We start from the raw sequence: 27394 nt of genomic DNA, 5'->3' as shown, positions 1-27394 counted from the left end.
CCTCAGGAGGCGAGTCAGCAGGAACGGGCACTGGGGAAGCTGGACAGGGGAGTATATAATCGTCCCACTCATCTCGAGTAGATTGGGAATCTTGAAATTCCCCTTCTTCATGTTGATCCTCCTCCTCATCCTCTGTAGAAAGCGGAGGTGGTGATGTGACAGGCTTAGACTGCAAACTTAACGGTGGATGCCGCGGTCTTGGCGTTGGGGACACAACTGAAGGCGGAGACGTTGCAGAAGTGGGAAACCTCTGCTTATACTCCGAAATGAGGAATTGCAGGTCAGAAACTAGAGATGCCGGTAAACAAACAATGGGAGGTGGATGGTATTCTTCAGGAAAAACTGCCTGATCTTCCTGTCCTTGATCCTCAGTCTGAACTATCCTGGTACTTAAAGTTAAGTTGAGATGGGCTTGTCGCTGTTCGAAACATACTGCCATCATCAGAATCTTCTTCCTCCAAAAGATGTGCTGGAGGCAAGAGCTGGACCCTACTAAGGGAAGTGAGGGCCGGCGTCAGCGTACGTTTTGTAATTTTTAGATGTACGTACGTACTGTTTAGGTTGGAATCCGCTGTCGTCGACGGACCCGTCGATGATATAGTCGTCGACGGTGAAGCGTCGACGGGCACCATGGTAGATTGAGGTCCCGTCAGAGCAGTCGTTGTCGATGGAGGTTTCGTCGATGGAGGTTTCGTCGACGGAGCAGTCGTCGACGGAGTCCTCGTCGACGATGAAGTGGATGTCGACGGGACAGTCTTCGTAGATGGTGTCGTCGTCGACACAGCCGTCAGCGAGCGCAGCGTCGACGGCAATTTGGATGTCGACGATGTCTTCTTTATCTTCAGCGAACTACCGGCCGTCGACGATTTAGTCGTCGTCGACGTGGATAATGAATGAGACGCGATAGAAGTTGAAACTGTCGTCGTCGACGAGGTCACACTCAATGCCGTAGATGGAGATTTCCTCGTCGAAGCCTCGACGACGGGTTGGAAGAAGGCTTTTTGAAGGCATGAAGAACTTCCCGAGGAGAAACCTTCGCTGAAAGAGCCTTAGGAGGGACCTCTGAAGACTTTTTATGCGCCTTCTTTTGAGGTGGCTGCGACGGAGGGCCTGGAGAAGCCACCCTTGGTCTTTTCTGAGAGGACTGCGAAGATATTGAAGAGCCCTCACTTTCCTCAGAAGACCGTACTGGATCTTGGTCTTTAAGCCTCTGCAGCCAAATTAAGAGGCGTCCCTCACGATGTTTGAGGGTCTTGGAGGAAGAGGTACGACATACCTTACAGTCCTTTGAGGAGTGATTCGGATAAAGGCAGTAGACACAGTCCTTGTGTTGATCGTCCACATGAAGTCTCTTTTTTTCACAGGAAGCACAAGACCTAAAAAGGCCTTTCTTTGGAGTATCTGCCATGAAGAACTGGAGAACTATACCCGAAGTTGGAAATTTGAAGTAAGAAGCACTGGAAAGCCAAAAACAAGGAATGCTGAGCAGAGCTCAGGGGAGACTCCCTTAGCACGACGTGCGGTAGAAAATCTGAGGGACTAGAGCTCCTTCCAGGAAGGTTCTAGAGGGTGGTGATAGCTGATTAGCTCCTCTCCAAAGCTTGGTCCTTTTTTTTTTTTTACAAAAGGATGTGGATATGTTACTAAGGTGAGGCCCTTGGCCTATTACTCTATATGTATAGTGAGACATTACTTTATTTATGTACCGGGGACTCCCATCCCGACGACGGGGAATGATTCAGGCATGTGAATCTATGAAAGATACCCTAATACTGGATAACTGTACATATTGGTGAGATGTGTTACAGGACATCACATGTATGGTTAAACGGGCATGGTGACCCGCGTGGTGGAGTAAGAAAGGAGGAGAGTCGGGGGGGGGGGGGGGGGGGGGGAGTCAGGGGCGCATGTATGTGCAGGAGTGTGGTACTGGGGCTAGGTGGGAGGATGCGCCGCGGCACACCGGACCAAATTTGAGAGTGACTTTACCCGTTTGGGACAGTACCCTCGTGTGCCTAAGTGTACCCGTAGACGGGAAGTTACAACATCAGCTTTAAGGTATACAGATACAGGAGTCTGGAGTGGTTATTGTGGTCGGAGGTAAATGAGGACAACAAATAAATAAATAAATAAATAAATAAATAATGCACTCACATGATAAACTACACGTTTAAAGGCAATATCAGGACTATACAGAGTTCATCAAAAATCCACATAGCCGCACACTTACCTTTAAAACATCCCAGTAGGCTACATTATTATTTGTATCTTTGGTTAATATGTGCCTCTTGTCGTTAAGAATGTTGCACTGAATAATGCTAGCACCACCTAGTGGAAAAAGAGGAGAGGGTAAACAACATAGTTTCAATACATTACAAGGACCTTGAATCCCAGGTTTTCAGAGGGCACATTTCAATGAACATTTTTAAGCTCTGTACCCAAGTTTGCCTCTTTTGTGAAGGTATCTCTTTTAGCGTCGTGCATCAACAAATACTAACATTTTCCAGTCAATTCCGTAGTATGAAACTTTAGAACATGCTGTGAAAAGTAGATGGTTACCTTTAATCACTTGATCCGCTTGTGTACATAGTGGTGACAGAAGAGTGTTGAGATCATTATCGTATTCTCCAGAAGTTCTGAAGTTATGAATACCCTTTAAAGACTAAAAGGGAAAAAAACAACCATGTAGATTGGACAACTCCCCAGCTTAAAGTTTTAACATTTCAATCAAGTTTACGTGCACATGCAGACCACAGCTGATTTCACAACAGATGCTAGTGAGCAAAGAAATTCAAGTTGTGCCCACTACACTAATAAAATAAGAGAATAATTTATGGGGTTCAAGTGACATGTGTGTTGGCATGTTCTTTGAACACCAGCATTGCAACAGTACAAGCATTGTCTAGAATGGGAGGTCTGTTCTGTTTTAGGGCCTTTTACAGTGTCAATATGCTTTTAAGGGATTCGTCCGAAAATTAAAATACTTCCCACTTTGAACGATATCGCGAACGTCTTCGAAGAGGTGAATCGAGTGAGCCTAAACAACCCCAGAGAAAATCCCTACACTTATCCTTCAGTTCATCCCTCTGTTCGTTCACCCTTTCATCAACCAACCCTTACACCCTTCTATACATCCAAGTTATTCTTTCACTTTTCTCCTTCAATACATCCATCCATCCATCCAATCATGCACCAATATTTTCTTCCATCAACTCCTTCACATCCATTTAACTTTTTAATCTCATCTAGTCGTTCATCAAACCTTTCCCACCCTTCCATCTCTGCCTCGATCTTTACTCTATTTTTCCCCTACCTTTTCTTATTTGTTTTTCTCTCTCCAACCTAACTCTTGCCGTTGACATCTCCCTGTTCCAGGTCTTTATTAGAAACCTCGACTATACCTTGCTCATGGGACAGCAAATGGCCAACGCCATCAGCCCTGGAATGATTTTCTCATTCGGAGTGTTTGTCTGCAATTCAACATAAGCAAGTGACCCCCATGAATATGTGAGAACCAGCAATCGGGGGCATAGGGCCATGGCGTGCAACCCCAATGCAGCTGCTACAGCATTGCATCAATGCAGAAAAATCAGGGTTAACGTTTTTATTAATATGTTGAACTGAAACAATAGCTGAAATAATCAACAAATACAATTATACAGCACCTGTAATTCCTGGCCAGAAAAAAGTTTTAACATTCACTGTGCCATTACCACCTCTTCCCAGACCTTAATAGATACATGGACCCATCTTTCTCCACCGTCATCTCTTTGACAGACTGAAAACTCCTCCACTTCTGAAAGGGTATATCAGAGTTCACCCAAAACTGGACCATCTTTTGTTTTGCCTCTTTGTGGGACAGGTGGCTGGTAGGTTTTGCAACCAGGGTCCACCTCCGTGAGGGGAGTGATTTGGGTAGATAAGCTGTCCACTCCTTAGTACAGGTTCCTTCCCTTCTGTGTGTGCCTCCTGCTTGTCCATTTCCCCTTGATCCATAGTCAATAACATCTGGAGAGAAAGATTAAAAGTGATTCTTCTCAGTGGTTGGTGGTGGGTGGGTGGGGGTGGGGGGGGACCTCGGGGTTGGGTCCGGGGATGGGCAGGTGGCACATGGAGGGATGTGTCGAGCTGGGTTTCTCAATCTGATCTACGGCTATTGCTATAGGAGGAATTTTTTGGGGCTTCAATGAGTAAATTACGTATTGCAACGATCAATGTCTGCGGGCTTAACGATCCAAAGAAACGGCGCAATACTGCTATAGCTCTCAGATTACTTAAACCTGATATTTTATGCTTACAGGAAACCCATATCGAAAGAACCCAGATTCATTTTTTTAGACTCGCTTGGCTATACAGTGGTAGGGGCAACAACACAAGATGCCAGGGTACGGGGGTGGCAATACTATCGGCGAAAAGTTCAATCCAATTTACACGAACATTAATGATCAACATGGGAGGTGGGTTATCACTGAGTGTCGTCGGGAAAATGGGGATCTACTTACGAAATGCACCTTATATGGCAGCACCGCAGATGACCCTGCAATTTTTGAAGCTATGAATAATGAATTGGCCAAATGGCCGCTACCCTTAATCATCTGTGGTGACTTCGATATTAATTTGCCTGCCAATAAACACATAGTCCTAGATAAAAACTGGGCAGATTATAGACGGAAACCGAAGGTTTTTAAAGCCTTGAGGACTTTATGTAAAGAACAAGCACTTACTGACATTTATATCATTCCACTGATCCTGGCTATACTTTTTGCTCCTTCCCACACAACAAAATGGTGAGATTACATTTTATTTTCGCATCCCATTCAATTCTTCACTTATGTTTAATAGAAAAGACCCCACGTAGTGTCACACCATAATCCTTTAGTTGTGGAAATAAAAGGGGTCACAGGGGTCTCTAGAGAACTGACCAGCTGGACATTTGAACGATCCCTGCTATTAAATGACGAATATTGTAAACATATTAGACAATGGATCCCACAATTTATTAAAGATAATTTAGATAGCACCGGGATCGAAGTGGTTTGGGATGCGTTAAAAGCATCAATAAGAGGGGAGACTGAACTTGTCGCTTTCCTTAAATAGGAAAAAGCGCCAACTCATGGATAATTTACAAGCCTGACTAGCCACCGCAGAAGAAAATGTAATATCTGCTCTTAGGGATGGTAATGAGCCAGCGGATGCACTTGCCAAAATAATGTCAGCAAAATCATCCGTCATGGAGCAAATAGCCCAAAAAGCGGCTGACAAATTATTAATCTGGAGGGAAGAAGCATATGAATGCAGTGAACAGGTCGGGCATCACCTCGCGATAAGGGCAAGACAAAAAAGTACAAGGAACATCATAACCGCAATCAACGATTCAACTCCAAAAACAATCTCAGATCCAGCGGGCATTCGTAAAGTGTTTCTATCATATTATCAAGCTTTATATCATGAAACTAGCACAGCACATGCAAACGATATTTCAACATATCTCAACTTAATTCCAGGGGCGCAATTAACTCAAGATGACCAGATTTTACTTGACGAACCCCCCCAATGGATAGACGTCCTCCTTTGCATAAATCATCTTCCCAATGGTAAAGCTACCGGAGTAGACAATATCCCAGCTGAATTTTATAAAAAAATTCTACCGAATTAAAGGAAGTAATGCTCCATCTATTCGTACATGTATTTAAGGGGGGGGGACCACCTGAAACATGGTCACAATCTAAAATTATTATTTTTTTGAAAAGCACATATCTGCTCTCGAACCCACCTCCTATCGTCCTATAACTTTGATAAACGTGGATAGTAAAATTTACTCAAAAATATTAGCGGTTTGATTAGCGGGGGTAATACATAAAGTAATATCACCTTGGCAACACAGATTCATCCCTAGACGTGGTACAGTAGATCACATCAGGAGAACTATTTCACTGTTCGACGCAGCTCATATTTCTAGGGATTCAATAGCACTTATTCTACTCGACGCCGAGGCGGCCATTGACAGGATTTCTTGGCCTTTACTGTGGGAGACCCTGTCAAGGGTCGGCTTAGGCCAGAGTCTTATACAGACATTCAAGATGCTATACTTTCAGCCCACTGCTAAACTATTTTTAAATGGCACACTAACTGATGCGTTTAAAATAACCAGGAGGTACCCGCCAGGGATGCCCGAGCTCACCACTTTTGTTTGCACTATATATAGACCCCTTTTTAGGACTATTGGAAGCTAATCCAAAAATTAGCCCCATTATCTTTCACAACTGGGAAACGAAAGTCTTGGCTTATGCAGACGATATTGCTCTGGTAACATCGAATCCTGGAAAATCTATGGCTGAGGTTGAAACAGAGGCGGAAAGATTCGGACTCTTATCCGGTTACTCCCTTAATAGATCCAAAACCCAGATCATCTGTAAGAATGTTAGCATGGGCGATGATATTAGACAGGTTGAAAAAGCTACGTACCTTGATGTTGATATTTTGGCCAGCGTCGAAGGGATTGTTGACTGTAATATAGATCCCTTGATAAATAAAATCAAACCTGAATTAACTATTAGATAACTTGCACCTTTCAATAATTGGGAGATGCAATATAATTAAAAATGCTTTTTTCCCCCCAAAATATCTGTATTTGTTAAGAGCTGTTCCGTTAGAATTTAGTGCCAGCTGTTTGAAAAAGATCGAAGACTTGTTTTCTCGATTTGTATGGGCCTATGAAAAACACCAAAGAGCTTATAAGTAGCTTTCCTCACCCAAGGAAAGGGGGGGCCTTGCCCTCCCAAATATAAAACTCTACTACTGGGCAACTACTCTTTGGCATAATCTTACTCTTTTTTCTGATAAACCAATAGATAACCAGCTGAGGGATATACCAACCCCAATATAACTTATAATGGGTAGAGATGCCCGAGGATGGATATGGAGATTTCTGAATGATCAGTATAAGAAGGTTCGCTTTAAGACATTAATCGCTGGATTTAAGACAATGAAAGCGGTTCGTAGAATACTAGGCCTGGGTCGCTTAAATTATTACACCCCAATCTAGAATAATCCTTACCTGCCAGAAATTTTTAAAGACCCAATAATAAAAAAATGGCAAAATAAAGGTTTGACAAAACTTGCTGATTTTTATATATTATCCGAGATAGATTATTTTGAAAATCTTACAGAATGGTATGAGTTAGAGTGGAGAGACTTTTATAAGTATTTGCAAGTACGTGATTTTTTAAGGAAAAAATGTGGCGGCCCATTATGATTTATAAGTAACTCCATTAAAGATGACTTGAGAAAGAAACATCTAACTATTGGAAATGTATAGAATTCTCTAAACTCATTAATGACGGACGACCTGACAACGCGGGCCAAGAAATGGGAAGAGGAAATTGAGATATCCGAGGATTTATTTTTCCGTTCAACCGAACTTGCACAAAGCATGTTAATTCCAGTGCAGCTTCAAGCCCAGTATTACAAAACCTGCTTTTCCCTCTATTACACCCCGAAAAAGATTGCGAAATGGGGGACAGGGAAAGGGACTTTTTGTCCCCGATGTTCCCTCTAACAGGCAGATCTTAACCATATGTTTGCCTCTTGTGACATATTAAGTAACCTGAAATTAGAAATTGCAAACTTTATGAAAGAAGTGCTAGGAATGGATATTTATTTCTCCCCTTCTTTCATCTGTCTAGGGGTGGATAAGGAGACACAAGGGAAACCGGGAGAGTAACTGGTTTTTATTGGCATGGCGATATACCGGCTCGGTCTTGCCTCAGCCTGGATAGATCCATCCCCACCAGGGTATCATCAATGGCTAACACGACTAGTGGCGAACTAGAATTTTGAAAAAGCACTTTACGAAAAAAGAGGGACGCGATCCTGCTCAAAAGGTTTAAAGATTTGGGAACCGCTGACTAGATGGCTTGAGAGATAATTAATAATCAATTCCTTCGCCCAGATAATTTAAAATATCTAACAATGTGCTAATCCCCGGGGTGGGTTAGATGGGTTAAAACAAATAACTGTGCATGAGACAACTTAGCTGATTTAATATGATTTTTTTGTGCTTTTTTTTCTCCTTCAAATTGTACTTTAGATCAGATGGTATGGGTTATCGCATATACTGTCCTAATGTCCTTATTTTTCTTTTGTAATAGGAATGTAATTTGAAGCGCTGTATTGTAATATCTTAATCATGCACTAATAAAAAATATAAAAAAAATTAAAAAAGTGATTCTTTCCCTTCTTCAGAAGATAGTCTCCAAGAAGATTTATTTTTCTTGTCAATCATTCGATCTTCCATCCTCTGCCCACACATGGCTGGGACGGTGTGATGAGGTGTAACCATGGCACAAATTTATTAGGCAGTTACTTGGGCCTCTCCTGTCAGTTTGTCATCCCACTGCAGTATTAAAGCGTGGCCACCCGCTACTCAGTCTAGTAGAAATAAGTTGGCGAGGGCATGACATAACTCCAATCCTTTGTCTCGTTCAATACATTAATTATTTTGCAGCTATATACGTTCAATGTGTTTCCTGACTAGTCTCTGTACTGCTTGCTGCACATTTCATTATTCAGCTTCATCTAGTAAAGACTGACAGGAAAGGGGGGGGGGGGGGGGACTACACGGTAATGGCACACCTACTTACTGATAATGTTCCTTATACTGTTGTACATATTTGCCAAAGTCCTACTTCCCTCCCTAGTCTGTGTACATTTCTAGGTGCTTTGTATAACGAGCTTTTGTCAAAAGTGGTATCACGCTTGAAGGTAGATTATAAGAATGCACAAGGTATGCATAAAACAAGACCAAAACAGAAAAACAAAGAAATAAGATCGTTTGACACTTAGTTAAAAAAAATTAAAAAGTAAATTGGGAATACTGGGAACTTTGAGAAATTAGACAGTAGATGGATATCACAAAGAAGAATCAGCTAGGGTTAAACAGGAATATAGATCATTAAAGAAGAAAAATGGTATTCTAATGGAAAAATAGGAAAGGATACTTAAGGTAGTTTGGCCAAAAGACACCAGGAATTTTGGGAAATTAGTGCAAGATGGCATAGGCGTTGAACAGAGAAGGGTAAATTGCATGGTACCAGAAGACCATTGGATAGAGTTTCTTGAACAGGGATACAGTAAGGGATATAAAGATCAACCAATAGTAGAATATAAAATGAGGTGGACTTTTTGAAGAGCATTTCAGTTAAAAAAAAAATCAAAGAGATGATTGTGGCATTAATAATCACCATAGAAGCAGGGTCAGATAATTTGCCTCCAGTGATTATTACAATAAACCGAGACAGGTAGGCAACATTTTTTTTTCCAAGTATTCATAGCAGTAGGCACCTTTGGTACCATAATACTAAATTGTCATTTATGTAGTTATGGTTGTAATTCGTATCCCTAGACTCGCAGGTATGACATACTCCTTATAGGCTAGAAACTAGTGTTTGCTGTTCTTCTACAACGAATACCAAGTTGTTCAGTACCTGGTTTATTTAGTATGGTTTGTTTGACAGACTGGATCTCTTTGGCCTGGCAGGTGACACCTTTGGTACTAAGGTTTCTAAACCATTAGAGCACCACGTTTCATTGGATACTTGTTCTAGTTAATAATTTACCTAAAATGATGTGCAATATCTAAACAACTACTACACATTTGAACTTTAGTTTCATGCCCGAAAGTTGAAAGGGGGCAATAATAAAACCAATATTTTAGAGGGCATCTTAGGTGACCCTTCGAGCTACAGACTTATTAGCATCTCACATGTGGGTTTAAAAGTGTTCTCTAAACTCCTACTCAACCATCTTGAGAAAAATTAGGAATTAATTACTTCATACTAGTGGACAAGGTGGTTTTGAGAATGGTCCCTTGAATACTGTTTTAGTCTATGATCAATTTTTCAAAAAACATCAATAACTAAAAATCGAGAGAGACTGGGTGTAATTTATATTGTTGTATTGATTTTAGGCAGTTTTGGATTTGGTAAATCAGGAGATATTGTGGGAGCAAATACGGAACTGAAAAATTGCTTAAGGCATAATAAATATCCTGAGGGTATTGAACAGGGCATTGGGGCAAAGAGTCAAATCAAATCAAGAAGGAATGTTGTCCAAAACAATACCTATCAAGAATAGCCTGCAACAGAGCTCTGTATTGGCCCACATCTAATTAGTTCTTTACTTAATGACGTTACCTCTTACTTTGTAGTGTGCAGGCGCTCTGTCCAAAAATAGGAAGGCTTAATTAAGCGTCTGCTATACACAGATGATTTGGTAATCATTGATGTAACACAAATAGGACTGCAAAGGAAATTAGGTGCTTTCACTAAATATTGTGAAAAAGAACTGGTAGTAAATATGGAAAAAACTAAAATTGTGATTTTTGGGCATAAAAAGAAAAAGTATCTATGGTTTATTAATAAAGTAAGGGTGGAAGAACTTACACCCATAGGGGAACTTTGGGTCAAATCTAGACTAGAAATTGAAATTCCGTTGAAGCAAATGTACTCACAAGTGTATTGAGGTTATGAAAGTTCTACAAGGTGCATGAAAGGTACAATATGCCCCCATTTTACAAGCTTTTAAGGCCATGGTGGAAACAAAATATCTTTATGGTACATACATGTTTTTATATGAGTGGATATCAAGACTGGAATAAGTTGGAAGACCAGTGCTTGAAAAGACTATTAAGCCTCCCTCAATCATCCTTGGCTCAAGTCATACATACAGAATTATAACAGGTCTCCTGGCGCATCACTTCAATGAAGTTGTGGATTAGATTTTGGAATAGGTTACTAATGTACTGACAGAAAAAAAAATGCATATTTAAAAAACACAAATCATGAGATTTTAAATAGTGAGTTGCAGTGGGCTGCGAGTGTAAGAGAACATAAGGAAAACTTTTGATTTGCTCTCTTCACATTCTCCCACTATGAAAGTCTCTCGACTGGATTTAAATATGAAAATAGAAGTATTGTCTAGAGAGTATGATTTGAGGTATTAACAATCAAAAATGTACGTCTCACACAATTGATTTGTAGTGTAATGAGGACGTGTAAACTTACGTTTCTGGATTGCCGGATCAAGTTATGCCATATAGTATTCACAATATAGATTGGAAATAAACCCAATGTTGTCTAGTTGCCGTATAAATATGAAAAGTACAAGTGTGCATATTTTATTGAATTGCTGGTTTTAGACAGGAGAAAGGCGAAGATTTGTAAAGCCCATTCTAATGAAACATGACATTTGAACACGCCAGGCGTCATTAAGCTTCTTATATGCTATGCCCTTACAAGAGGGAATAATTGCAGTAGGAACATTTTTACAAATTTGTAAAGAGAAAAATAAGGGGTGTTAATTTATTTGGAGGCGTCTTTTAATGTATTTATAGTATTAATGAACTGTAAGATTGAGATGATTTGTCAATTTTAAACGATGTTTGATACGTTTATATTTTATTTAGGATTGGAATAGTTTAATTGAGTATGGTCCCAATAGTGTATGGTCCCGATAAACTTATTTTTTGACCGACTAGGAGCTGTGGTCTGATGGCTGTAGGAAAGTTCCCCCTTTCTGTCATGGTCACCCCCACTTTTTGCTCTCCAATACTGATGTTTGACAGGAAGCTTGCTAACCAGGCTCCAGTGCCAATGCCTCTTTCCCTAAAACAAGGCAAAAGATACAATTGGCATACACTGTGGAACCCCTGTAAGTCACTAGTAAATGGCACCACTGGTACCTAGGGCATGGGTACCACAGAGTTACGAAGGGCTGCAGCATGTCTTATGCCACCCTACGGGACCTGCATACAAATTGCATGCAGGCTGCCATTGTAGGCTGCGGGACACAATGCAAACCATGGTAAAAACAGGGCATGAGGTTTGCAGGGGATTCTGGGTAAAAAACAGTGGGGGATCCACGCAAGGTACACCATCCTGGACTCCCCCGGGTGTCTAGTTATCAGAAATATCTAGATTTGCTAGGTGTCCCTAGATGGCCGCTTAGCCGAGGACCAAAAAACGCAGCTGCTCCCCTTGCAAAACCAGGTAGTTTTGCGATACATAATTCTTTTGTCTCCACAATACGTTTTGGGCCCTTCCCTGTCACTGGTACCTGGCCCACCCACGCAAGCGAGGTACCATTTATATTGGGAGACCTGGGGGAATGATGGGTGGTAGGACATTTTTGTCAGCTTGGTGAACCCACAACTTTACCTCATTGAAATGTGAGGAAAATCTGATTTTTAAATATATATTTGAGGTTTGCAGGGGATTCAGGGTAAGAAAACATTGGGGGATCCTCCCTGGACTCCAGGTGTCTAGTTTTCAGAAATGTCTGGGTTTGGTAGGTTTCCCTAGATAGCCGCCAAACCGGGAACAAAAACGCAGGTGCCCCCTTGCAAAAACAGGTTGTTTTGTCATGAAAGATACCAATACTGGATAACTGAAGTTACAGGTAATTAATTTGTTTTCTTATCCAGTATTGGATCTTTCTTCGATTCATATGCTTGAATCAGAATAGCTAGCAGTTAAAGTATTACATTTTAGAAGATGGTGGGTATCATATGAATGACCAATAGATACCTATAAAAAGATATACCTGTACATATCTACAACATATGCAATACAAGACGAAAAGAAGCATATATGCATAAAGAGAAAATAAACCAGTAATAACATGTGAAGCATATACAGTGAATTTAGTACTTAATATTCACCTCCAAAATAGAGGCTTACATTACTGGAAAAGGTTGCGTACAACTGCTTGTCCTACAGCGGATTCTGCTTCAGTAGCCAAATCCAAGCAGTAATGCCGTGTACATGTATGTACATTCTTCCAAGTTGCAGCATGGCAAATTTTATCCAAAGGCACTCCAGCAAAATGCCCCGCTGACAAGGACACTGCTCTCGTGGAATGAGCTTTAGGTTTAACAGAAAGAGGACCTCCTGCTTTAGAGTGACAAAATTGAATCGCTAATACAATCCACCTTGCAATTGTTGCTTTAGTAACTGCCGTACCTGGCTTTTGAGCGTCATAGGACAAACATTTTGATCCGATCTTCGGATGGCCTCAGTATGTGACAGACAACATTTGAGACATCTCATTACATCCAGAGTATGAAGAGCCTTTTCAGCCAGGGAAGTAGGGCTAGGAACGAATGAACGCAGAATAATCGGTTCATTAAGATGGAAAGATGATGGAATCTTAGGAATAAAAGTAGGATTAGTTCTAAGGAGAACATAGTAATTGGTAAAGCGAAGGTATGGCTCTTTAATAGTAAATGCTTGAATTTCACCGACTCTCCTGGCGGAAGTCAGAGCTAACAATAGAGCAACCTTCCAGGAGACAAGTTTAAGCTCAGCTATGTGAATTGGCTCTAAAGGGATGTTTCATAAGTTGCGCCAAAACTAGATTAAGTCTCCATTCCGGAGGAGGAGCTCTTACAGGAGGATATGCTCTGAAAAAGCTCTTTCATGAATGCTTGACCAGTCGGCTTGAACAAAGAGGTGGACCTCCAGAGGAACGCCTGCAAGTAGAGATGGCGGTCAGATGTAACTGAATGGATGTGAACATAAGGCCAGATTTAGTCAGGGAGAGCAGATGAGGCAAAATCTTGTCCGGAGAAGACTCTAGAGGATGTACATCATTATGAAGATACCTGTAACAAAAACGTTTCCATTTGAGAGTGTAAGTCTCAATTGTGGATGGCGACCTTGCTTTAGCAAGTATATCTCTAGAGTCCTGAGGCAGATCTAACTCCTTGAATTCAGTGAGTTCAGAAGCCAGGCATGTAGCTGCAGAGTGCCTGGATGTGGCTGGAGAATCTAACCCTTGCTCAATGTCAACCGTATTGGCAATACTGGAAGGCGATACGGTCTGCATTCTGAGAGTAGGAGAAGCTCTGTTAACCAGTGCAGACGTGGCCAATGTGGGGCAATGAGAATTATTTGGCATGGCTTCATTTTCAACTTCATCAGAAGTCTCGGGATTAAAGGAAAGGGGGTGGAAAAGCGTAGGCGAAGCTCCCTGTCCACCTCATCAGAAAAGCGTTTCCCCAAGAGCCTCTTTCTGGTTCCCAGCTGGCATAGAATTGGTAATTCTGATTTGTTTCGGAAACCAAGAGATCCAAGTTGGGCGTGCTCCACATCTGGAAGATATATTCGAGAACTTTCTGGTCCAGTTCCTATTCATGGCAAGAATTTGAATTTCTGCTTAAGGTATCCGCCAGACTTTATTCCCGGCAGATATTCCACTTCTATAGAAATGTGGTGAGAGAGAAGCCATTACCATATATCTCTTGTGCTTCCTGAGATAGGAAGTGAGAGCCGAAGATCCCTGAATCCTTATGAGGAAAGCCTGTAAGGCTAGAATAATGTCCCGAACCTCCAGGAAGTGGATATGCATTTTTTAAAGCGCTTTGGACCATTTTCCCCTTATGCGGAGATCTTGAAGGTGAGCCCCCATCCTTCAAGAGAAGCATCCGTAGTGAGGACTAACTCTGCTGTTGGAGAAAGGAAAGTTAGCCCTATCGAGAGACTGCAGGAGCACTGCCACCAGAGCAAAGCTGGTCTCATGAGCCAAGAGTAAGGTACCATTAGGATTGCAGAGGACAACATTCAGAGAAGAGATTTTATCAGCCTTGCAGAAGCGAACTTTCTTCCGGTTAACTTTGTTGCCAGAGAAATTAGATGTGATTGCCTTTCTGTGGACAAGAATGCCTCGTCTTGGATAGTGTCCAAAACTGCCCCTAGAAATTGCGTTTTTTGAGATGGATGTAGAACTGACTTTTGAAAATTGAGAGAGTCCCAGGGATTGAAACATTTGAAGGAAAATTGACATTGCTCTAGAGGCTTGTCGAAAAGACAGTGCTTTTACTAACAAGTCGTCTAGGTAAGGGAACAGCTGCAAGCCCTGCAGCACGAGATGAGCAGCAACTGGAGCTAGACATTTTGTAAAAACTCTTGGAGCTAACCGCAGATCAAAAGGGAGAACTCTGAACTGAAAATAAGCACCTGCCGCAGTGAAACGAAGAAACGGTTGATGTTTGGGATGGCTAGGTAAGTGGAAATATGCATCCTGCAGATCTAGTGTCCTCATGAAATCTGCATGATTGAGGAGCTGCAGAATTTCCTGAAGCGTGACCATACGGAATGACTTTCTGCAGATATTGGTTTAATCTCCTTAGGTCTAGAATTGGCATCCACTCTCCCGACTTTTTCTTTATCAGAATGAAACTGGAATATAAACCTTTTCCCACTTGGGAGTGGGGCACTCTTTCTATAACTCCTTTTTGGAACATAATTCTGGCTTCTTTTTTTGAGGAGGCGGAGAGGAGGTGGGAGCTTCTTTATAGGTGGATGACGTGGAGGGATCTTAAATTCTAGGTTATGACCACATTTTACTATGTCCAGGACCCAATTGTCCAAAGTTATTTGCTTCCTCTGTTCGAAATGTAGAGAAATATTTGTAGTCCTACAGTTGAAGTGTGGCCGAATTGTTGTAGGTGCCGGGGGGAAGGGGGGGGGGGTATTGTCTCTGACCTGAGGGGGCTGTTTTCTCCTATTTTGCTGTCTGGAGTAAGCAGCAAGGGGCCTCTATAGGATTGTTGTGTTGTATCCATATCTGGATTGACAAGTTTGGGCTGGTATTTTTGGTAGCTCCTACAAAAGGAGTAGGCCCCTCTGCCACGGGTGCCTCGCAAAGGTGTTTTACTGTACTGAAGTGTACCTAAGGCTTTAGCAGTGTTGTCCTTTTTAATTTCCTGCAAGGCATTGTCAATGTGTTTGCCAAACAGTGCATCACCATTGAATGTTATATCTAGGATCTTGCTCTCCACCTCTGGCCGAAAGGTCGTAGACTTAAGCTATCCTTGGCGACGGAGGACTGCCCCCCAGTAGCTGCCGAAAACCTAGAGAAGCCAAATCCATGGAGATGTCAATTAGCTCAGATGCTGCCCTTTCCCCTTCAAGGAGAATTTTCCTTGCTTCTTGTCATCCGGCAAAAACGCGAGGTATGGAGCAACATCAGACCACATTTGGCGGTCGCACCTTCCCAAAATTGCCAAGTAGTTCGTAGCACGCACTGAAGCACCTGCCATGGTGGCAAATCTTTTTCCAATGTTATCCAGTCTCCTTCCATCTTTACCAGGTGGTGCAGTTATTGGCACTGAAGGATTTCTCGACCTCTGTTGAGCAGCTTTGGAAATCACCAAATCTGGTTTAGGTTGTCCAGTCAGGCGTGCAGGGACATCGTCTGGGGCCTTGTACTTCCTGTTAATTCTAGGAAGAATTTCAGGTACTGAGAAAGGGTTCTATTTTAACGCGCTCTTCACACATATGGTCAATGATGGGAATAGTGCGGACAGATTTCCTGTTCTGGTCTTTGAAATGATAAAAAGCAGTTGGACTGCTTAACAGGCATGAGAAGGTGAAAATGGATTGCCGCCCTTTCCATAATGGCATGATGACCCCAATGTCCTCTGGAGGAGCATCAATTGCCTGAGGAGCTGGTGGAGAAGGTGTTGGAATTAAATACTGCTTCCACTCATCCATGGTAGGAGGTGCCTCAGGGACTGCCACGTTATCATCCTGCACTCTCTGAACTTGCAGAGCAGGCAAAAGATCTTGAGCTTCTGTCGTAGGAACTGAAGGTCCTGCTAAATCTAGAGCAGGCAAAAGAGAGGGTTGTCTTTGAATAGAACCTGCTGCAGTAGGGAAACGGGTATGGTAGTCCTGCAGCATAGCTGTCAAGTCCTGCACTAATGCCACAAGCATCTGAACCATATGCTCTTGACGTGGTAGTAATACTGGAGGCCTTTCCATAGGTTAATAATATGTGCCATAATAATCATACTCTTCTTCCTCATCTTGGAATTTTTGCATGAAGTTGAGAGGGGCTGCGAGCTGGACTAAACAGCCCATCATCCTCAGATTCCTCCACTAATTGGGTAGGAGACAAAGGAGATATATAAGAAGGGTCCTGGTAAAACCCACTCGTCGACTGGATCGTGGACGAGAATCTGGATGATAATATTGGTGTTATTTGCAAAGAAGGCCTCATTTTGACTGAAAGAGTTGTATCTTAACACTACTGATATCAAAGAACGGATTTGATTACTTGCTCAATAAGCATCTTTTCACTACATATAGTGCTGCAGATTAATAGGTTCTGCGTACGCCTGCCATCTAGTGTTGGGGTCAGCATGGCTGCAACTTGATTTTGTTTGAAGAACTCTTTCGAGTCACAAGGCCTTGGGGACTCCTCCTCTGGTCATAGATGTGCATGGGCATCAACTTGATTGTTTTTCTCAGCCATTGGGTTCAGACAAACCCCAGCGCTGCTCCCCGGTCCTCACGTTTCCCATCACAGCCCCAGAGCCCACGGTCTTCCTTTCAATGCCTTTCCATTTCATACAACACCTGCCTCACTCCGAATTTATAGTCATTAAACCACGGGCCACTAGTCTGTCGATAACCTTCAGGGCCGCGTGCCTTCCTGACCGACCTCGGAGAATGTAGACTTGGATCAGGTAATGGAAAGGAAGTCCTTCAAGAGACACCTGCAGTACCATTCCAAATGGCCCTGCCCCAATCTCCATGTCTGTAACTTGTGCCTCTCTAGTATGGCTGCTCATGTTGAAAGATATGTGGTGCACAGATTACAAATCACAAAAGTTTGGGGTGCATAAGTACTCCATGTTAAATAGGGTAAAGGATTAATGCACCTGGTTGGAGAGGTATTTTTTAGAATATGTTGTATCCTTGGCGCCAAAGCCTGTTGCAAAAAATCTGTCACACAGGCCTAAACCTTAGCTGACAACAGATTATCTGCCAAGGGATATCTAGGCACGTATCCATGTTAAATAGTTGTAATACTGTGCAACAGACATTATTTGTAGCGAGCACGTTTATAAGGTGTGGATGTATTTTTCCAGAACTTCACTGAAGGTTTTGAGGCATTCCAGATTGCTGAATAATGAAGAATGTTGGGGTGGTTCGGGGCGCTAGAGGGCGCCAGACCAACATGGCCGCACATCCGTGAGGCTCTCGCCAGCCGGGCGATTCATTAAGCCTTCAGCCCATCCGCACGCATGGAAACCCACATCTAAACGTCACTTACGGTACAGATCGAATGTAAGCACACTCGCTGCAATTTTGGGGCCGATCTGTCCTTGTGATCTGGAGATAGGAGCGTTATTCCCTCCTGCGGGCGAAGCTACTGACCATCCTGAGGGAAAGCAACGGCGTGCGTGAGCACACAAGGCCGGGGACTCGCCGAGGTCGGAAGGCCGCGGAACTATAGACGGCGGCGGCGCGGGCCGCGCGCGGGAGATTGGGAGCCCTGGTACGAAGAAGACATCGTTGTACACCCTGAAAGGAGGTGAGGTAGAGGCGGACGCAAGAAGGACTTTTAAGCACAGGCCGAGAAAACCCTCAGAGGTGGTGGGGAGGTTCCCGCACTGACACCACACGGCGAGGCCTGCGAGGGGTGGTGACCCCCCCCATCGGCGCTGGCTGGGCTGTGACCGCAGAATCCCATCCTTTCTCTGGGCTTGTGGCAACGCAGAGCCGGCCATCGGGAACAAGTGCAGACAACTTGCCTCATTTCAGACGGGAGGAGGGGACTCAACTCGGTGGAGGCCTTCAATGCGTTGAATCGCACCCATAACTCGCCGGAGGTTGTCCCTTCGATCATCGCGACCGGAGAAGACGACGCTGTGCGCCCAGAGTGGAGGTGAAGTGGAGGCGGACGTGGGAAGAACTTTCAGGCTCGGGCCTAGGGAACACTCAGAGGTAGTGGGGAGGTTCCCGCACTGCCATCACACAACGAGGCCTACGAGGGGGTGAAGAGGCTGTGATCCCCAATAGGCGCTGGCTGGGCCGTGATCGCTAAATCCCATCTTGTCCCGGGGCTTATGGCTACGCAGAGACCGCCATCGGGAAAAGTGCAGATAACTTACCTCAATACAGACGGTAGGAGGTGACTCAGTCAGGTGGAAGCCTTCGGTGCTACGAATAGCCGGAGGTCGCCCCCTCTATCATCGAGGCCATCTGCCAAATATACAGCACAGCCCGACGTCCCTGGGCGGTGGGGCGAAGCACTGCGCGGGCCGCTTACCGCACCCCGCTGTAGGGCTCTTGCGGGTCCTGCGGAGCGGTTGGGCGGCGGGGGCGCTACGGGCTCGATCTCCAGCGCCGGAGCCTGCCCTGCATACATTGTCAACATGGGAAAAACAGACGCTAAGCAATCCAAGCTCCCCTTTGAATACCACAAGAAAAAGCCCCGAGCCCCGCCGCCGGAGGACTGCGATTCTGATGGGGGTGATGGCGCAGAGGTGGAATGGAAGGCGCTCCTGCTCAATATGCAAACAAGTCTCACCTCCATAGACTCTAAGCTCGACGATATGTCCAAACGCCTGGACTCTGTGGTGCATCGCCTTGATCAGCAGGAGGAAAGAGTGAAAGAAGCTGAGCAGAGGGTCTCCGGGCTGGAGAATGGGGCGACGGCCACTGCCGCCAAAGTATCACAAATTGAGAGACTTTTAAAGGTGATCACCGACAAGAACGAAGATTTAGAAGCGCGGTCGTGCCGCAACAATGTGCGCCTTATTGGCCTGGCGGAGTCCACCAACGTGGGCAAAATGGAACACTTCATTGAGAAGCTATTGGCTGACCTTTTTGGCACGGAGGCTTTCTCCCAGCAACAAGTGGTAGAGCGGGCCCACCGTTCCCTCGGCCCATACCCGGAGCCCCCCCTAGACCGGTCATCATCCGATTCCTGAACTATAGAGACCGTGATACCTTACTACGCCTTGCCCGGGAAAAACAACCGGTCCAATTTGAGAACACCACGCTCTCCTTCTACCCGGACTTCATGCAGTCAGTGCAGGATGCGCTACGCAAGTTTGGGGCAGTTAAAAAACGACTTCTCCAGAGTGGTATCCAATACTCTACGATATATCCGGCTAGGCTACGAATAGTCCACCAGGGCAAGCAGCACCTATTCCAAGATCCATCACAAGTGGAACACTTTCTAAAAGACAATAAGCGACCTCAGGATGCTACTCGGTCTCCCTCGGGGAGAGACCGCTCCCGCTCGCCTACCTCTGCGCTGGACTGATGGGAGGGTTTATATGTCTTTTTATTAATGACAGAGTCTGCTCTACATGTTGGGTTTAACTTGCTTGCCTAAAAGCCGTAAGGTCTCAGCGATTTCAGGGTTGCCGTGATGTATTTTTTAGCATAAGTTTGCCCTGGCACTCCCCTCCCCTTCCCGCATATGCCGCTAGTTCCTGAAACGAGCGTGCAACGGGTGTAATACCGAGGGAGATGGAAGGCGGGTCTGGACCCCTTGTGTCCCCCAAAACGGGTATACTCCAACAGGGTGATTTGGTTTTTTGGGTTTGTACAGGGTGGGGAAGATGCCCGGCATGATTGGGATGTCGGTGTGGGTGGGAGGGGATGTTCTCAGGCACTTGTTTATGTTTTGGTTAAGTCTGGAACGGTTACAGTCGCAGAGCATAGAGCTGAATTACCCCCTGACAATTTCCGGGAAAAAGTAGCAATAAGACAGGTAATTGACAGTGCCCACTTTGAACAATTGCTCTTTTATTGGAGATATGAGTCACGCTAGAAATATTGATATCAACTCAGGGGGACTGATCTCCACTATCACTTGGAACGTTAGGGGACTGGGTGACCCCAGGAAGCGCAGACAGATAGTGGGTTCGTTGGATAGACTGAATGTGCATATAGTATTTTTACAGGAGACCCACATGGACCCCCACCGCAAGGGTAGCTTTGCTGCTAGATGGGCGGCGCATTCGGTCTTTGCACCGTACTCTTCTTATTCGAGAGGTACTGCTATCCTGATAAAAAGAAATATCCCCTATACCCCTTTGGGAGATGCGGCCGACCGGGAGGGACGGTATTGTTTAACGTGGGGTAGAATTGGCAATGAAACAATCACATTGGCCTGCTCTTATGGTCCCAATTGCGATGACCCCAGAAGCTTCATTGCCCTCTGGAATAAGATCCGAGACATAGGCGCGACATACCTGATACGGGGAGGGGACTTTAACGCAGTCCTTAACCCAGTCTTAGATAGATCGAACCCCTCTGCACATCACTACACAAACACGCATAGATATTTGCGAGACATATGCGACACTCAGGACGTCATAGACGCTTGGCGGCACTTACACACGACGCTAACAGAGGGCATACATTGGAATACAGCACACGATTCCAGGGCTAGATTGGACTACATCTTAATCTCTCAGGGTCTGGCCCCGTCTCTGGCTGCGGTACAGCATGTAGGTCGCACGTTCTCCCATCATTCCCCAGTAATGGCGAAGTTCCGATTACAGGACATAGTGGGGAAACCACCTGCATGGCGACTGCAACCCAACATTTTACTTGACGAACTCTTCCATAATGAATTGGGACGAGACATGGAGGACTTCCCATTACACAATAAGGGGTCGGTGGAGCGTGTGGCAACTATGTGGGAGGCGCTGAAGGTCACGGTGCGAGGTATCTGTATCTCTAAGAGCTCAGGCGTACTGCGGGCATTGCGTAACACATTACATACACTGGAGCGCACACTGCACTCACTGGAAACTCGATCAGACTACGCTACCAACGTGGATGCACAACTTCAATACAGAATAGCATTGACTGACTATAAATCCACTGCCGATAGGGAGGTTAACTTCCGAAGTAAATACTTCAGAGCCAGGGCGTACGGTGAGGGAGAGCGCCCCGGGAAGTTTCTGGCGGGAGTCGTGAGGCCCCCTCGACGTTCTAATTTTGTCTTGGAGCTGGAGAGTGACGGAGGGGAACCCCTGCGTGACATGCAATCGATCATGGTCGCTTTCACTACACACTATGCAGCACTCTATGCCACTACCAGGGTAGGCACTCTGGAAATGGATGACTACCTGAGAGAGCTCACTTTGGGATGGCTGCCAGACTATCAGAGAGAATTCTTGGCAGCGCCCATTGGATTGGATGAAATTAAAGACGCAATAGGGCAGATGGCACCTGCGAAGGCGCCCGGTTTAGACGGTCTGCCCATGGATTTTTATAAGGCTTATGTGGACATACTGGCGCCAGTGCTTCGAGAGGTCTTCCTGGAGGCACATGAGTCTGGGACACTTCCGCCATCAATGCAGGAGGCTTTAATCACCGCTCTGCTGAAACCTGGGAAACCGCCTCAGTATTGCGATTCTTATCGCCCCCTTTCACTAATCAACTGCGATGCAAAGATACTGACTAAGGTGCTGGCTAATCGTCTGCAGTTGTTGCTAGAGGGACTGGTGTTATCCGATCAAGCGGGATTTATTCCCGGCAGAGCTACCTCCCACAACCTTCGTACCCTTTTTTCGAAATTACAAAATGTCGACCTGGGCCTACCAATGGTGGTGGTCTTTGTAGACGCCACTAAAGCCTTTGACTCATTGGAATGGGACTATCTCCTTTGCATCCTACGAAACATGGGACTACCTATAGGCTTTATGAAGTGGATCACAATCCTTTATCATAAACCCGTGGCTAGAGCCGGTGTGAACGGCCGGATATCTGAGTCCTTTAAGATATCAAGGGGCACTCGCCAGGGGTGCCCCCTATTATTTGCCCTGGCAATGGAACCACTGGCAGCCAGGCTCCGGCAACACCATGGGACAAAGCTCTGCGTTGCCTTCAGAGACAAGTTCTGATCTCCCTCTACGCGGATGACATTACACTTTACATTCGAGATCCATCCATCAACCTTAACCCTATCTTAAGGGAATTCATCCGCTTTGCTGTTCTGTCAGGTATTCACATTAACTGGGGAAAATCCACTATCTTCCCACTTACCACTGCATCACAACCCTTCCCCCTTGATTATCCTTTGCAACGGTGCGACAGTGAGGTCAGATATCTGGGCATAATGCTCTCTCGTTATCGCGAGGAACTAATGCGGTTGAACTATGGCCGTGCAATTGACCATATTCAAACATGCGTGACCAGATGGATCACGCCACCTCTCTCCATGGCGGGCCGAGCATCTCTCATCAAGATGGTCATTCTTCCAAAACTCCATTACCTATTTCTAAACATCCCATACCACCCGGGCAAGTCCTTTTTCAAACTCTTGCGTTCTGAACTGATCCGGCTGGTTTGGGGGGGGAAGCGACCTCGTTTGAGCTGGGCTATTTTGACTCGTCCATTCGCCCAGGGAGGTTTTGGTTTACCAGAGTTTGAACTATATTATTACAGCGCTCAGGCCCATTAGGTCTATTATTGGATCCACTCCCCCCCCCCGTTTATGCCCCAGGTAGCGGTCGAACATTGGCTGGCAGACCCTATACCGCTGGAAGGGGCATTATTTAGTGAACCTGAGACACAGGTGGCATATCAAACTACTGTCTCCAGTTCCGTTCTAGCCTGGCGGCATATTGCGCAAAAGGTCCAGACGACACTGATGTATTCCCCATTGCTCTCACTAGCGTATCACCCTCTACTGCCTCTGCAGCAGGAACAATTGTTTAAAAAAGTAATGACCAAACTTAAAATTAAGACGTGGGGGGATCTTTATCCGGGAGGACGCTTTCATTCAATGGCACATATGTTTGGTGACCTGACACCTACGCCCATTGACACGTTTCTGTATATTCGGCTACATAGTGGGATTCAGGCAGTGAAGGAGGCGTTCCCTGATGAACCACCCACTTTGGATCCACTACATCAGCTGCTCAAAGCTACCTCTCCTGCACACGCGGTCTCTAAATTATATCACTTACTGCGCACCACACTCGTTCATGAGCCCTGCAAAGTGCGCAATAGATGGGAGGAGGAGCTGGGCACACCCATAGACTACGAGCTTTGGTGCTTTTGCTGCCAACAGACTGAGCAGATCTCCTCCAGTAGTAGATTCAGGATTATTCATTATAAATTCTTACACAGACTATTACACCCCGGCCCAAATGTGCAGGATTGGTCTCCGAGGGAATGACCTCTGTTGGCGCTGTCGCGCGCCGGCGGCGGACTTTTTACATCTAGTTTGGGGATGCCAGGAGGTTGCTGGATATTGGCAGCAGGTGTATTCGGGCCTTTCTGAGATGATAGACACCCCTCTGAGTCCATCTCCAACACAGGCACTATTGGGTTACACGAAAACAAATCAGGAGACCGTACCGTAGATTTACAACAGTTGCTCTTTTATTAGCAAAGAGACGAGTGGCCTGTAGATGGGGGAGGGGCAGGGCCCCCAAATTCAAAGAGTGGATACAGTACATGGTACACTGTCAGGACACTCTGCTCAGATACGCGGAGCTTCTACCTTCCGCCTCCAAACCTGTGGATATCTGGGGTCCTCTAAAGAATTATCTGTTGTCACATCCCATTGCGCAAGAGGACGTCACTGTCGATGCTAGTACAGGGTCCACTACATAGTCCTAGTTGGGGGCACGATGGGTGGGGAAACGTGCTCAGGCAGATATAGTACTTGGGCTGGGTAGGTGTGTTGTGCTATCACACCCATTTAAACACGTTTTGAGGTACTGTGAATTTTATGGGTACGATTTGTACTGTTGTCAGCAGTGGGGTCTTCTGATATCGCCCAGGAGCACCAGGATCGGGCGAGATGGAGTGCCCTAATATTGTCGTACCATTCCCCCTACACTGATATCGAAATGTAACTTTTCTCCTCTTTCTTATCGTGCCCGATATGGGCGAATATTATGATTTCGGGACACTGTCAAGTGGTGATATGCTACGTTATCCTATTGTACCTTGAGGTATTAGCCTATGAAAAACTTGTACGTGTTGATCGGAAAAACATATAAAGTTTTTAAAAAAAAGAAAAAAAAAAAAGAATGTTGGGGTGGTTCACAAAGAGATGGTCCTAATGGTGCTGTAAGCATGGCTCTATGGTTGCACGCCATTGTGCCCATCTAAGGACAGTTTTTAGTGTACTTTCCCAAACTATGAGGGTTGTACAAGAGGGTCTAACAGAAGGGGTCTTTTCATGGGTTAAATGCAGGTCATGTGAATTTATTAAAATGGTAATTCTGTTAAGTAAATACAGTAAGACCTATAGATTGTAATTTAACAGCAAACCGTTCCCTAGCAGGCCCCACGCCAGCTGGTCAGATAGTCGGTAATAATAATTGTGTGAGTAACGAGCAACGCACAATTGTACAAGTCCACGAAATACCCAAACCTCCAGGCCAGGTAGAGAGGGGAAATACTCAGAAGGGGGGGACAAAGGACACAGATAAGGCCCAACAGCGAACAAATGCCCTGCTAGCTCAAATAGGAAATCCAATAACCCATGTCCACACTAACACAAATCTGACAAGCCATGAGTCGAATGACAGATTTGTTCATCACGCACCACCACATATTAATCTGCCCCCCTGAAGCATGCCCTTTTGTTGTTGCTTTTACAGGGGTTCCCGAACTCAGGGAAAGGGGAGAAAGAGTCACACACGGAACTGAAAAGCAAAATAATAAAGTGGTTAAACATACACAGGCCCCTGCGGGGAGGAGAGTGCGGAGAGATTGTCCATGTGAGAAGGGTAAACTGGATAGGCAGCAGGAGGAAAGATATCACAGGGGATTGCATCGTAGTAAACTTTAGGAACGCTGATCTAGTGAAATACATATTAGGCAGCTATAATAAAAACCATACGAGCACCATATGTTCCTTACCATTAGGATACTTCTACCCGAGAAGACGCGCTGCAAACGTCTATGCTTATGCTAGAACAGGAAAAACACCAACAAGACATTGGGCCAGAATGGAAGAGCAGAGAGGACAGGGTTATACTCAGTGGGCAAATACAAACAGGTTTAGCCCGCTACAGTCCCTTGACGAAAACGACTGACTATCCCAAATTGGGAAATGTCATGAAAAGATGGCTGAAAGGGTGGACAATAAATTAAGTACACAGAGGGTCCCAGAAAGCGATCGAGCAAAGAGGGTGGATGTACATCGAACATCTGTAGGTGAGGATGATCAGGGAGTGACATTGCTTTGGAAGGATGATCTAAGGACACACAACCAGGGAGGAGAGGTTGGAAAAGCACTGAGAGAAGGTCTGATGTTACTGTCCTGGAATATTGCAGGCTTGGCAGGGAAATTTGAAATTTCTGATTGGAAGAAAAACTTCCGTGGCTATCATATATTAGCTTTCCAGGAAACATGGGCAGTAGAATCCTACCCTTATCAAATAGAGGGTTACAAGTGTTTCTTTGTACCAGCTATAGAAGGCAGATCAGGCAGAGCTAAGGGAGGGCTGGCTTTGTATGTCGATCTAGATGTAGAAGGCTCATGGTCACAACCTTCCTGGACATCGCACACCTTCCAGGCAGTTGTATTTCAAGGTCAATGGCTGAGATTACGGATATTCAATATTTATAATTCAGGGCCAGTGGATGGGAATTACTCAGTAATCCAGGAACTAGATAACAGACTTAATTATGAGATTAGTCAGAGGAAAGGGGTAGGAGAACCTATAGTCTTGATTATGGGTGATTTAAATTGCCATCTTTGCCCAAAATTGTTCCCCGTAAGTGCTGACTGGTCATCATGCCCGGCAGAGAGTGGGCCACACTTTGAGCACAACAAGGAGGGTACAACCTTTATGAAGCTATTAGACACTTATGCTCTAACACATACAATAGACTTGGTGGCCCCGGGTAGGGATGGTACTCTCACTCCAACATTCAAAGGTAGGGGATGCCACTCCATTATAGACTATATTATGATATCTACCTTTGCAAAGGACCGGGTCAAGGAGGTGAAAACAGATTGGAGTCCCTTCAGTGACCACAACCCATTGACGATGGAATTAATATATAGTGGTCGCTCTATTAGAAGTAAACCGGCAGCCATCGAGTTGCGACCAGTGGATCAGGGGAGGCGACTTAGATGGGCAAAAATTAATGCCCAGGAGTTCTATGGAACTCTAGCAGAAAAAGGTAAAAAACAGATTTATGATTGTCTTGATCCCTTAGTAGAGGGAGGTGTGCTGGTCTCAGTGTTCGAGTCATTAACTAACTTGGTGGGCGAACTACTGAAAGTAAAAGGGACCAAAAAGAATGGAACCCAACCACGCTGGTTTGATTCCGAATGCTCGTGAGCACTGAGAGACTTAAAATCATGCCTTAAAACCCAACCTAGGGACAAGCAGAAAGTAGCTCTCTGTAGAAACATATACAAAACAAAGGTAAAACAGGGGAAGACCACGCTTCAAGCGGAAGTCTGGGCTGACCTAAGGGAGGCTGGGGAGAATAGATATTTTAATGAATTCTGGAAAATCATCAATAGACCCTGCTTTCAAGACAGTAATGCTCCGGTGCTTAGCAATAATATACTCCCCGAACAGTGGGTGGCTCATTTT

General features: G+C 44.9%; 1 protein-coding gene across 2 annotated transcripts in view; it reads right to left on the bottom strand.

Moving 5' to 3' along the window:
- Positions 1–27394, bottom strand: part of WDR48 (WD repeat domain 48) — a 589407-nt gene that overhangs the window by 280144 nt on the left and 281869 nt on the right. For both annotated transcript variants that reach the window (XM_085632038.1, XM_085632039.1), the window contains exons 10-11: positions 2560–2662; positions 2231–2328 (exon numbers count right to left, since the gene is read on the bottom strand). In XM_085632038.1, coding sequence (XP_085488164.1) covers positions 2231–2328; positions 2560–2662 — 201 coding nt within the window. The remainder of the gene's footprint in view (positions 1–2230; positions 2329–2559; positions 2663–27394) is intronic.

The sequence above is a fragment of the Triturus cristatus genome, chromosome 10, assembly GCF_964204655.1.
Source record: "Triturus cristatus chromosome 10, aTriCri1.1, whole genome shotgun sequence".
Lineage (NCBI taxonomy): Eukaryota > Metazoa > Chordata > Amphibia > Caudata > Salamandridae > Triturus > Triturus cristatus.
The sequence above is the reverse complement of the archived record's forward strand: the minus strand, read 5'-3'. Positions and strand labels throughout refer to the sequence as shown.